The sequence below is a fragment of the Rhinocladiella mackenziei genome, assembly GCF_000835555.1.
Source record: "Rhinocladiella mackenziei CBS 650.93 unplaced genomic scaffold supercont1.5, whole genome shotgun sequence".
In the NCBI taxonomy this organism is placed as follows: domain Eukaryota; kingdom Fungi; phylum Ascomycota; class Eurotiomycetes; order Chaetothyriales; family Herpotrichiellaceae; genus Rhinocladiella; species Rhinocladiella mackenziei.
In genome coordinates this window covers 27,049-39,947 of record NW_013550600.1, presented here as the reverse complement: position 1 = coordinate 39,947, position 12,899 = coordinate 27,049, and the positions used below count along the sequence as shown (strand labels likewise).

Below are 12,899 nucleotides of genomic sequence, written 5' to 3'. Positions count from 1 at the left end.
AACGATAACATATCATATCGACGGCATCAAGGGGAGCCCCCATTGTGGCCCCCCTTCGCCCCGGATCTTCCTTCATCTCGCACCAGCCCCAGCCGAGGGCAAAGACGATTTGCGGAGAAGGGGGAGATGTGGAGGTGGGTCGGAATGATACATTTGCCCTCGGGTAAGTATCTTGATGCCTCTCTTAACCGTCTCCCTCATCTTCGCTCTATTTTTCTGACTCATTAATATCAAGTCAGAAGCCCCCGACCTGGACTTGTTTTCCCTGACACCAACAGCACTGAGTAAGGCAGACAGACAGACAGACAGATCGACAGTGAATCAGTCACGGCAACAATGGCAACCCCAAATGCCAAATCCAGCAAACCTCGCCGGCGAGACACCGACGACGGTCGAGCCGAGAGGAAGAGGATCCAAGACCGACTGGCCCAACGAGCCACGCGAGAAAGAACCAAAAATCGCATTGCATACCTCGAACAGCGCCTCAGCAGTCTCGAGGCTGGTGACAAGCAGGGTGAAATAGCTGCTTTGTCGCGTATCATCGACAATCTGAGAAATGACAACCACCGCCTTCGCAATGCCTTGGTCAAAATGCGTACCACCATCGACCAGGCCGTTATTACCACGGATGATTCCTCCGACCTCCGGTCAGGTGTCAAGCCATGTGGATGCGCTGTACAGTCAAATTGCACCTGTGCGGAGTCGACCTTTGGGACAACTCCTCAGGCTGCATTCGATGAGGCAACCCCCGCGACCTTCCACGGCGATGCTGGTCGTCAGGAATCAGCCTCCACCGACCCTTCCGACGTCATCGAGATTGTCACCGGGCATGGCACTGGAGTCACCATGACCGATGATAACGTGGACATGGCCAATCCGGAGGCCGTAAGCGGAGGGCTCACAGGACTCGAGGATTTTTTCGACTTCAACCCCGACGCTTTGCTGGAAATGTTCGAATTCGGTCCGACAAGCTGCAATGGATGGCACTCCCAGACGCCATCACCATTCGACTATCGATTCCCTTCATCTGATTCCGTGACCAAAATCGCTCCAGACGTGGACAAATGGGACGTGTCCAACGGAGCATTCATCGGTGCTCTAAACTCGGTGAAGAAGCAAACCGCCTCGACGACTACTCTGGATCTGCATGTGCCTTTTAAAGCAGCCATCTGGGGTTGGGACAATGTCGGCCCCGAGGCGCTGCATCCGGTATGGAATGCTCTTCGACAGGTTGACCAGCGAGTCTTTGGCACCTGGACGTCCAAGGCCCAGAGAATCGCCTTGATGTACGTCTGTCAGACTCTTATTCAGTACCGTGAGAATCCCACGCAAGAAAACCTTCAGCGCGTACCCGTGTTTCTACGACCAAGGTATGGTTCCTTCACAGTCCCTCCTTTTCTTTTTCTTTTTTTTAAATTCCGTCATTCTTTTTCCCTGCCTATGAAATTCTCAGCTGACACTGCCCTCCTCAGACCATCCCAGGAGAAAATTCAACATCCGGCAGTCATAGATTTCCTAATATGGTGCGTCACCTCTTCTCCCTTGACTATCCCATGACTTCTCGACCTGACAGCAAGCCAAAAGGCCCGGCCTCCGCGACCGTCTCGTGTTCGAACACGAGAAGTACACTGCGACGGGCGCTTTCTCCGCCGCCTTCGTTGAACATTTCAACTTCCACTGGCCGTACTCGGACCGGGAGATTTTTGCTTATAACCCCGTGCTCAATCGGTACGAGGTGTCCAAGATCTTCCTCGAGTATGCCCACAATTTTAGGAATTGGACTATGAAGCCCGCTTTTTTCAAGAAATTCCCGGAAATGCAGCATGATATAGCGGCATTTGAGGAGACATTGGATTTCCCTCGGCCAAGTTGGTCGGTGTGAGATTTGAGGTCGTAGACTTCTCTCGCGCCCATCCCACCTCCGTGGTGCCTCCTCCCTTTTGACTTTTGGGGAAGGATAGAATAAGTGGCTGGTTCCTCTTCCAGGGATACGGGAATTTCCGTGGTGGGAAGTCGCCAATTTCCATGGCAGACCACTCATATGTCTTGCTTGTAACACGATCTGTTACTAGATCGCTAGCCGTTACCGACTCAGGGCATTGGGAACTTTATATTTCGAACCACCAAACATTCATCCTGTTTCTGCATTCTGCCCCGATCTCCGAAAGTCCAGTTACGAGATAGACAGAATCAGCTATTCACGACACATTATATCAACTCATGACGATACAACTCCTGCATTTCAGACACTACGTCAGCGTGCCCGTGACAGGTGAAAGGATGCGCTCAAAGGAGAGAGGTTTATATCAATGTCTGGAACGTCGTCCTGGGCGTAAAATATATATCAGATAATATTTCTCGGATGCACAATCCTCATAGTTCTCACGCCGAAAACTCGGCCGACCATCGCTCCTTGCTTTCTACAAAAGGTCTTCACGTTCTAGGTTGTATTCTCATTGATCGTAAAGCCTCTGTTCAAAGGTCAAAAGTTCGTCAGCAAAGCATTCCAGTCTGAAGCTCTGGGACCATTTCCTCTCGACCGACCAACCTGAAACGCCTAAGAGCTTCAAAGACATAAGGGGAGAGAAGAGGGAAAACATACCCATCAACAACCAAATTATGTCCCACGACCAAGCTCATCCTCGGCGTGCTCAGGAGCACTACCACATCGCCGACTTCTTCAAAATGTGCCTTCCTCCCTTGCCTTGCCTCGTACGTTTCCCAGACTTGGCCGGCTTCCGCGTCCGCAGCGGCAGAAGCGGCATCGGTGAAACTTTTCTTCTCCTTGAAGAACGGGTCAAGGAGTTGGGTCAATAGGAAACCAGGCGATACCGCGTTGATGCGGATGTCGTGACGGCGAGCTTCGAGGGCGGCCTAGAATACGGCAAAATCGAAAAATGAGAATGTGAGAATGTGGATCACTTGATCAGAGCAAGAGAAATTGGGGATTTGGAATGGGAGCAAGGGTTAGATTTGGACCTAGAGTGGGACTTACGGCTTTCGTGATCCCCACAACGGCATGTTTGGAGGCCGTGTACCCAGTGGTGCCGGCGCCAGCTTGGATCGAATTCACAGATGCACAATTCACGATGGAGCCTCGTTGAGGGGGACGGCCTGGTTCACTAGACAGTAGATCCAAGATCAATAGGTTGAAATCTTGAGTGTGGGTGGATGGAAGTTGTAGCTGTCGAACAGGATCACAACAAGAAAGAGCGAAGAGGGACAGGGGAGGAGGAAACTCACACCTCGATTGGGTCCTGCTTCATCATCTGCTTCAACTCGTATTTATTGCAAAGCCAGACGCCGACGGTGTTGACTTCAATCACACGCTTCCACTGCTCAGTGTCGGTGTCGACGGTCATTCCTAGCGGACCGATTATACCGGCGAAGTTTCTTGGGAAGTTGTCATTACGTATAGACAGGCACAAAGAGCTGGAGGGTAATCGAATTGTTGCAGAGGAAAAAAGGGCAAATGGCAAATCAAGAAGATGAGATGAGGATCGAGGATACTGACGCTGCATAATCGATCCGACCAAACTCTTGGACTGCTTCATTAACCGCGCGTTCCACGTCCGCTTCTTTCGCTACGTCTGCTCGGATACATAGGACCTAGACGAACATGACCGAGTAGTAAATATATGATCAATCCTGGTCCAGCAGGATATGAGCTTATCATGAGAATCCTCTGCCTCGTACGTGTCATAAAGGAGATGACGTTGATCCTTGAGCTAGTGGCGATGACAATAGAAAAAGGTACGTACCTTTGTATTGTATTTCTCGACATTCCTCTTCCCAGCTTCAAAGGTAGCTTCATCTTGAATATCGATAAGACAGACACCACGAGCGCCTTCTTTGGCAAAGGAGACGCCAATGGCGTTGCCGAGGCCGCGGGCACCGCCGGTGATGAAGGCGACACCGGGAGCGACAGGGCCGGTGCGGAAGGCCATCTGACTGATGTAACAAATGAAATGCGAATGGATCTGTGGGCTGACAGCAATCCTTTGTCGTCTAGCGACAGGTAACTCGTGGGCTTGAGGTGGCAAATATTTCGACCTCGAGATGTTCTGAGAATGCAATATAATGCCTTATGGATTCATGGAAAACGATCAGCGATGTTGAATGACGAGCTCAATCATGCAACAAACATATTACGACAATGCTGAGGTGATGGCCTGGCCCCGGTCGAGGCCTCTCAACTACCTTCACGAAGCAATATAGGGGAGAGGTCTCTAAAAGGCATCACCTCGGCTTGGTAACTGTGTTCATGACTTGGTCAACCAAACCGACAGCCTCGTTGGGCCCCTCTCCCCTCTTCTTTCTCCACGTCTCCGTGAATGCACGTTCTTCACACCCCCGCAAATTGAACGTGCTGCAAATACCTGGCCCACACCTCGGGCTTCGGCCCGATACAAGACTGTATCTTTGAGCTGATCAAAACAGTTGGAATAAAATAATATTCTCGGCGGAAAGCTGTGAAGATGGGGTGGTTTGGTACGTCATCAAGTTCCGTCTAGTTCACATGCGAGGCCTCAATCTGTATACGCCTTGCATTAGTAAAGGGATTATCAAATAAGTTAGATGAGGACAATCTGGGTTTCAGTACAGTGACACGAACATATGGCCGTTTCCTGGAAATGGCTTGTATTAAAGCGGATGTCGGTAGGAGTGAGGGACACTCCGGAATTAAGCCTTATATAGGGTGGAGGACGTACCTTGGGATTTGGACGTGGACTGAGGAGAGTCAACGCAAAGGTTCGTCCAGACTGTGCAGTTCGATGGTCAATGTTGACTTGTCGTTTTCCGATTATAGAGCTGGAGAAGACCATCTCACACTTCTCGAAGTTGGGCACCCCAATCATCAAAATGATTTCTGAGCCTTCCACCAGCCAATGGCTGAAACTCAGATTCCCCAAACGGGGACATACATCTTTGATTCTCCGGGCGCTCTGCATATGGGGCTTCCTTAGCTCTCGCGGGCCGCCTAAAATGGCCTCGGCACGTCACTGGCGCTGAGTCGGTAGATACAGTGTCAGAAAACAATCGACATATTCAATCAGTTATGCACGATCAATGTAGGCTCTGCTCATTTCCAGATGTGTTCGAGAGCTTGGATATGAAGAAAGAGTTCTTGAACCTCACCGAAGTACCACACTAGGCCATACTCGGACCCAAAAATAAGGTCCAAGTCAAAATGAAGGCTGCGAGGTACCATGGAAATCGAGGCCTGAGGGTGGAGGTGGAAAATTCCACAGATCAAAGATGGTCAAGTATTGATTGAAATGGTGTGAGGCGGAATATGTGGTTCAGATCTTCGCGAATATCTGCTCGGTAAGGAGGTGTTGTGCAGAGGTTCGAAAATCAGGACCAAATGAGGCCTAGGCCGGGAATCATGCCCACCAAGGCACTCTCACATCCATTGACTGGAGCCATGTTGCTTTTGAAAATGGGGCATGAGTTTTGCGGCAGAGAGAGTAAGATTGGATCCCACGGCAGGCTGAACGTTGGACAATCCGTCATGGTAGATCCACGACTGTATTGTACTCATTGTCATGCATGCATGGCAACCGATACAAACATTTGTTCCAAATGGGAGTTGCTAGGTCTCAGTTCGAATGACGGAGATGGATATTCTGAATATGCGGCCATCAACGAGGATATGTGTTATGTTCGACCCGATTCAGAACCTCTTTCCGAGGCAGCATTGATCGAACATTTAACAGTGGCTAGACATGCAGCGAGATCATCGGGTTTCAATGATTACCAAGACAAAACGATTCTCATTCTTAGTGGTGGTCCTGTTGGCTTGGCCGCAATAATTTGCGCTGGAAGCAAAAGGCGTGGGAAGCTGATTGTCAGCGTACCGACGACCAAACGGCCACAACAGACGGCTCAATTTGTTGATGCGGTGTTGGACCCGAGGAAGGAGAAAGTGTTGAAGGACGGAATGGACGCCTTGCGCCGCGGCGGGACCTATGTCAACTGCCGCAGGTTGGGAGGAAGACGTTTGTAAGATATGCAGGCGATGAGGATGGTCAGACTAGCCTATGGAGCACTTCATGTCGAAGGAACTGATATTCCGAGCTTCAATGAGCTACACGGCGCAAGACTTCAAGGAGACGGTTGATGATTGGATAGCAGGTATGTATGCTTTCCGCTCAGAATATGCAGGGAGTACAGCTGACCGCAATCAGGCAAGTTCAAAGGGCTTGGAGACGTGGTGACGAAAGGACTCGAGAAGCTGGTCAATAACAAGGATGACCACGTGAAAATATTGGTGACTCCGCCGGGGACCTTATAAGCGCTTCAAAGAACTTGCCTGAAGACGCGATTTGAATGAGGAAGAGGCAATTTCTTTGAAGGGTAGAAGATGTAAAGAATGAAAAAGTGTTGGTCCAGACTTCGGGACATTTTGTACGGTGCCTGCTCATGTCAGTCGCGTTTGCTTGCGGTTGCCACGGTTCGGCCCGCCAATTCCAAGCTCTGTTTTTTTTATTTTCCCCCCACATATGATAAAATGATCGTAGTTAGACACAACCTGCAGCAAAGAGTGTCCAATTCCACCAGCACTCATTTTTCAGTCTATCGTCTCCGGCCGGCCCCTCTCCAGGATGGATGCCCATGCCCACCTTCTCTCCCTTGGCTGGGCTGGACCGGGCCACTCCCTTGACTCGCGACCATACAAACAAAAGGGCCACCGCGGACTCGCCTACGATCCCTCCTCAGTCGGCAACACGGGCAACGGCCTCGTGAAGCCTCTACTTATCTCTCAACGCCAGGGCCGCCTGGGCATCGGGAGGAAGGCCCATGAACCACAAGCGGGCAATGAATGGTGGTTAAAAGGCTTTGAAACTGCATTGGGCAATATTGGCAAAAGCGAGAGCGAGAGAAGTAGCGGGACCTCTACCCCAGTTAGGGCCGAACACACAAGAGGCGGAGGCAAACATGGTGGACTGTACAGCTTTTTCATCAAGGGTCAGGAGATGGAAGGTACAATTGGCAAACCTGATGAGAGTGAGATAAAGCGGTTTTCAAAGAAACGGAAGAGCGATGTACTTGAGGATGACGAGGAAGAGGAACAAACTGCCACATCCAAGAAGCAGAAGAAGGCAACAGCCGAATTCGAACAGATAGGCGCATACTTAGCCCTTCGCGACAAAGATGAAAAACGGAGAGTGCGAACGGAGAGACCCAGTCCGGTCGAGGAATTTCGACAAGTGAGTGAATACCTCGAGGCGAGGGAAGAGAAGAAAGTTAAGAAGAAAAAGCGGAAATCAGAAATACCACCTTCTGAAAATGAAGTTGACCCACTGATTGAAGAACAAGATCAAGGACAAGAGAAACGATCAGCACGTCCTGAAAGGAAAGAGAATAGACGCGAGCGTCGACGGCAGAGGCGAGAGGAGAAGAAACTCGAATCTAAATTTGTTGAGGCTGAAGATGCTGCTGCAAAAGCTGCTAGATGTACAGGGCGGAAGAGAAGGAAAGCTGAGAAAGGTGCCCACCCGTTATGACCACTTGCACCTGATCTGGAATGTGAAATGAAAATGCTGTTGTCATGTATAACGATCTATACTCGCCCTTGATGAACGCGATGAGGTGTCCATGACACAGTCTGATGTTCCACGATAGAGCGATCCGTTTCTTAAATATCAGAGTTTAAAGAAAGTCAGTCGAGATTTCTCGTCTTGCCTTTCGTTTCTGTACTGTCGCCGTCACCAAGGAGCCTCCCGGGCCTTCCGCCCCGGATCCACGGTCTCTGGATCCAAAACTCATCCTTGATGATATCGACATGCTTCGTAACAACCTTGGCCTTCTGCCGAGCCTTGCGCATTTTCTCCATTTGTGTTTTCGACATTGGATTTTCCACACCTGTTTCACATTCCAGGATCCCTTCTCCATCATCGCCTGGGGATGCCTCCAGTGCGTATTCTCTGTAGACCACACTCCCTTTGCGAAACATTTCAGGCTCATTATTGTAGTTAATACCGAATCGCGTCCAGAGGATCTCATTCTTATCACTGGCGACGGTGCCCTTGAGGTGCTCCTCGGCCGCCGTATGGGACATGTTGCCCTGCTGGACGAGGGCCCAGAAAGTCGTGTTGTAGAGGTTGTTAATGTGGCCTATTCCCGTGTAGAACGAGGAAGGTCAAGGCGTCAGCTTAATTCATGGCAAGAGCCGAGCGGAATAGAGTGATGTCATGATGAGAATCAGGGAGGGGCAAGAAGGGAATATGAATGAACACGTACAATCAACCTGCCTCCAGCTCAGGTAATCTCTCAAATTCTCCCACGAAGGATAACACACCGCTCGCCCATCGAAAGTAGGGAGCATCGTCAGACTCAACCGCGGCAACTCAGCACCTTCATTCTCACTCTGACCCTGGTCCACGAAGGCAGAATTCCAAAGGACCACATACGCGGCCGTGAACAGACTAACGACCGTGCTGACGAGCTTTGCGCTCCGTCTTTCAAACAATGTCGTCGACTTATGGAACACGAAACTGTATTCGTCCGAGACGCCGTAGGCGACGACGAGTTCGGGGATGGATGTCACGACCTGCGTGGCTGCGAGGTTCATCAGGTTCAAGGCCCGTGTGTCATTGGGTTTGCTGAAGTTGTAGTAGTTTGAAAGCCTGTATATCAGAACATTAGTTGAATGAATTGTAGTGTGGAGGATCAGAGTCGTTCTTTCCGACTTCCATAGGCACTCGTGCAGCGTGAAAGGAAAGGGAATTTTGTCTTTCTCTGCTCCCAAAGATATACACGAATGGGCACATGAGACGTACTTATGGAACCCTCGCCCGTCAATTCTTACCACGATCCAGGTGTTTGGAAGCAGGTTCTCGTCTCGTTCAAAATTGCGGACGTATTCATATCTGGAGACGTTAGTCCAAGGCCCTGGCCCGGAAGTGGATGCGAGGGAGGAGGAACAGGAGTTGTTGGACCTACTTTGAATTTGCCATCTGAGAATGTGCGCAAAGTTTCCTTGAGCAGTGACAGTCTCATTGTTTTGGTTGGGTTAAAGTATCTTGGTGTCAAACGATCGAGGGGGATGAGGATGCAATGAATGTGCGGGTTCTCGAAAAAGATGGACTCGACAGGGCCCTTGAGTCATAATGACAGCCTGAAATTTCTTGGTAAAAAGAATTCAATTATAGTGATCAATCGCACTATACAAAAATATCCATATTCCTCATGCTTCATGCCTCGTCGTCATCTCTTTCCTCTCCGGTTTCACTGGCCCTCTCACTACTCTCACTAATTTCGCTGGCTGTCAAGTCCTCTTTGCCCCCCTTTTTGCTCTTGCGCATAAAGTTCCAATTGCTTAGACTCGTCCTACTGGTCTTTTTCTCCTCCGCGCTTGGTGTGGTCGATGTGCTCTCCAAACTCTTTCCAAGATGTTCACTGGAGCCCTGCTCTTCCTCATTCTCACCATTGGGGGTTGAAGCGTCTTTCCTCGAAAACAGACCTCCCTTATCCTTCCAGCTTCCGAACTTATTGCTGCTGGCTTTTCTCGTGATTTTGGATATGAATGTCGGCTTGACGGGTGTATTCTCCAAAGACAAGTGAGCGCTTGTTCCAGATACTGTACGATCCAGCGTTTCGGAATCCACGGTAGAGATCGTAGCCGCAACAGAGCTGGTATCCTTTGACTTCCTTGACTCTGGAGGAGAGGCTGCTTCCGCCTCGGCGGGCTTGTCTTTCGACTCTTTGGATTTTGTCCGATCCTTGTCTTTGTCCTTGTCCTTGGTCTTTTCACCCCGTTTACCAAATAGCATGGTAAATGAGGGTGCTGCCGGATTCAATTTCGGAGTTGAAGCCTGCTGTGATGATGCTGGGCGGGTGCCAATTGGTGCTTGCAAAGGACGCGACGGTTTCCTGTCCGGCTCCACCACTTCTACTTCCTTATCATTATGTGGAAGTGAGAGGTTGCTCGTAGATCCGTACACAATGGATGGCCGGCGTGAATGACTCTGGGAATATGAATGGAACGAACCCCAATCGGGAGCGAGTGGACTGTTTCGAATAGTCGGCTTGTCCGCATTCCATGCCCGAAACTGGCTTTCCGCCGATGGTCGTGGCATCTTGTCAAATGAATAGGTGGATGAAGGCCGTGGAGAGGATGAGCCCCGGCGAAGACCAGGATCGAATGATCCAGACCTTGCTGTCAAAAAAGGATCGTAATTTGGCGAAGCGGCGGCTGATTTGCCAAATCCCGGAAATTGAAAGGCACGGCGAGCCGTGGCGAATCGAGAAACCTCCTGTTCTCTTTCTTCCGGCGTCCCATTCCCGCGTAAGAGCATCCCAGGGGATGCCCAATTCCCTCCGTAGCTCAACCGCCTTCTGGGCTGGATGGCTGGATCGAACTCATCCATATTTCTCGGAAATGATTGACTCTGACCCGGTTTGAGAGATCCCAGAAGCGGCGGTTGATCTGCCAAGGTTTTCCCACGCTGACGATTGAGGCCAAACATGGATGAAAATTTGGCCTTGTTGGATTGCTGGACGACCTCATCTTCCGGCTTTTCGTCAGACTTCTTCCCAGAATTCGTGGATTTCTCATCAGATTCGACGGCTGGGGTGGATGTTTGCAGAGGACTGGAAAACGACCTACTTGAGGATGAGCCCACCGAGGGACTCTCTGTGCGGCGGCTATCTTCTTGCAGTATCGGCGACCCGATTTTGGGAAATGGGCATGTCCCTGTGTCCGGGGCTCCTTTTTGCTCAGTCGTTTTGGGCAACTCATCCGCCGATTCGTCACCCAGAAGATCCGCGGGCAAGAGTGAATCTGCTCTGGGACTCATCGGAATCGAGCTGATTGCCTCTATCTCCTCACCTGTCGAAGAGGGCATTTCCGAGGGCATGGCCAACGTCATTCCGTTTTGAGGATTGAAATAATTTTGCACGGCCACCGTTGGTGAAGAATTCGCAGCAGATGTATACTGGAGTCCAGCAGGGAACGGTTCAGAGCCCGTAAAAGGGCCTCTGGGCGAGGAAACGCTACTCCCAAGTGAACCGGTATGTCTTGGTCGTCGTACTGGTCTCAAACCTCGCCGAACAGCGTCCATATCAAGGGGCGCAATCGGGACGAACGACATATAGTTGGCTCGTCTTGCTTCCAGTTGAGTGATTTGCTCTCTGGTGTAGTTGACTTGTTGGTTCGCTAGCTGGAGGTCACTCCATAGCCGGGCATAGGTTTGCTGGAGGTCCTCAAACCTCGCTCGCCATCTCATATCACGTTCGCGGTCAAGTCGATCCGCTTCTCTCGACTCATCAGTCTCATCCTCGACATTTAACTGTTTGCGTTCTTCCTCCAATGCCTTTATTTGAAGTGCCTTCTCTTTATTGTCTTCTTCCAGCATCGCGACTTCCTTTTGTTCCTCTTCAATCTTCTTGCGGATTTCTCTAAGCTCGGATTGCGTCCGACGTTCAATGGCGGCTTTCTGGGTCTCGATACCGGCCATTTCTTCCTTCATCGAGGCGATTTGATCTTCCCATTTAGCAATTTCGTCTCTTCGTTTTCGACGCTGATTCTCCCTTTGCTGGAGAAGCCGTTCCTTTTTCGTTTTCTCGCTTTGGGCGGTCCGGCTAGCAGTCTCTGCCTTGTGAACTTGCTTGCGCAGATCGTTGCTAGCTTCATCCCGCTCCTTCAGACTCTGCTTCAACTGATCTCGACGTGCTTCCAGTTCTTTCAACGCATTTTCAAATTCTTTATCTTCTTCTTGTATTTGAGCTTCGATCGCTTCAATATCTTGTTGAACCTTTTGAAATCGCCGAGATAACTCTGCGAGATCACCATCTACCTCATCGTCGGTCCCTCTGGATCCCACATCTTGAGCCGTCGGAGAGTCGGTGATATGATTCGCGGGGGAAGGTCGCCGTCCGGCCGTTCCCCTTCTGCCTACAGGTTGTCCCCCGCTTGATTCCCGGGACATGATAGGAGCGGATGCGGGCGTAAAATTTTGAGAATTCCGCACCGGAATGGCTCTGACTGTCGGGACGGATTCGGAAGCTTCACCCCGGGACGAGGGAGATGACGAATTCGGAAGGCGAACATGAAGCGGTGCGCTTGGAGTTTGGAAAGTACCAGCACTCACACAGAAGATACGAATGTCGTAAATACTTCCCGGCACGAGGTTGGAGATTATGGCACCCATCTCATTCTTCCTTGTAGTTCCAACAACTCTCCCGTTGACTTCGACATGGTATTCTTGCACCGAGGCCGATGGTTCTGCATGCTTCCAAGTAATCTGTACCTCGTGCGCCGAGATTTCTTCAAGGATAATAAGCGGCGCAGGTGGAATATCGAGGCCGAGTTTATCGACCAGGATGTCATTCGGGGTCGAAATGACCGTGTATGCCCTATAAACAAGCCTGCAACAACGTCAATAGTGAATCAATGACGGATTTTGAGTGATGTTTACCATGAAAAAGCCCAGAAAACGGCCAGGAGCATAAGTAGAGCCATGCGACCTTTGACGTTAACTCGCGGCGCAACTAGATGATAGGCATAAGCAGCCCAGTCGACTGGCTCTAAATGCCATCTAGATGAGTCCATCCACAACAATGGTATGGCAGGCATACGCTCGACGAAGTATGTGCGAGACAGAGTGCTGGAAAGTCAAAGACTATGATTCTGCTGGTGTGGGCAGCGCCACTCATTTTCCAACTCCCGGTGTATTTCCACTCCAGTCTTGGCGGGGGTTTTGGGGCATGGCCCAAGAATTTATTTGGGATCGAGATGAGAACGATGATGGCGCAAAATTATACAGAGCGTGCTATAAATACGGGGCCATCAGTTGCTCTGGAAGAACTAGGAGTAGATATGCCAGAGACGACAGAGCAACAAGTCCGTCGGAAAGAGGAAGCCCAAAATCAGAAGATTGATTTACTCCACG

General features: G+C 50.4%; 6 protein-coding genes across 6 annotated transcripts; 3 read left to right on the top strand and 3 right to left on the bottom strand.

The window, feature by feature from the left end:
* Positions 1-336: 336 nt before the first annotated feature.
* Z518_06496 (uncharacterized protein) lies at positions 337-1,882 on the top strand (the record flags this gene model as incomplete). Its single annotated transcript, XM_013414628.1, has 3 exons — positions 337-1,370; positions 1,473-1,523; positions 1,585-1,882. 3 exons carry the CDS (start codon positions 337-339, stop codon positions 1,880-1,882), a joined length of 1,383 nt encoding a protein of 460 aa, XP_013270082.1.
* A 558-nt stretch (positions 1,883-2,440) lies between these two features.
* Positions 2,441-3,947, bottom strand: Z518_06495 (uncharacterized protein; the record flags this gene model as incomplete). Its single annotated transcript, XM_013414627.1, has 6 exons — positions 2,441-2,471; positions 2,603-2,874; positions 2,996-3,122; positions 3,244-3,393; positions 3,515-3,609; positions 3,762-3,947. 6 exons carry the CDS (start codon positions 3,945-3,947, stop codon positions 2,441-2,443), a joined length of 861 nt encoding a protein of 286 aa, XP_013270081.1.
* Positions 3,948-5,515: 1,568 nt separating this feature from the next.
* Z518_06494 (uncharacterized protein) lies at positions 5,516-6,298 on the top strand (the record flags this gene model as incomplete). Its single annotated transcript, XM_013414626.1, has 3 exons — positions 5,516-6,006; positions 6,092-6,138; positions 6,192-6,298. The coding sequence occupies 3 exons, from the start codon at positions 5,516-5,518 to the stop codon at positions 6,296-6,298; spliced, it is 645 nt and encodes a 214-aa protein (XP_013270080.1).
* A 310-nt stretch (positions 6,299-6,608) lies between these two features.
* On the top strand, positions 6,609-7,511 carry Z518_06493 (uncharacterized protein; the record flags this gene model as incomplete). Its single annotated transcript, XM_013414625.1, has 1 exon — positions 6,609-7,511. The coding sequence occupies one exon, from the start codon at positions 6,609-6,611 to the stop codon at positions 7,509-7,511; it is 903 nt and encodes a 300-aa protein (XP_013270079.1).
* A 155-nt stretch (positions 7,512-7,666) lies between these two features.
* Positions 7,667-8,963, bottom strand: Z518_06492 (uncharacterized protein; the record flags this gene model as incomplete). Its single annotated transcript, XM_013414624.1, has 4 exons — positions 7,667-8,121; positions 8,248-8,633; positions 8,787-8,876; positions 8,950-8,963. 4 exons carry the CDS (start codon positions 8,961-8,963, stop codon positions 7,667-7,669), a joined length of 945 nt encoding a protein of 314 aa, XP_013270078.1.
* Positions 8,964-9,200: 237 nt separating this feature from the next.
* On the bottom strand, positions 9,201-12,583 carry Z518_06491 (uncharacterized protein; the record flags this gene model as incomplete). Its single annotated transcript, XM_013414623.1, has 2 exons — positions 9,201-12,375; positions 12,426-12,583. 2 exons carry the CDS (start codon positions 12,581-12,583, stop codon positions 9,201-9,203), a joined length of 3,333 nt encoding a protein of 1,110 aa, XP_013270077.1.
* Positions 12,584-12,899: the final 316 nt, after the last annotated feature.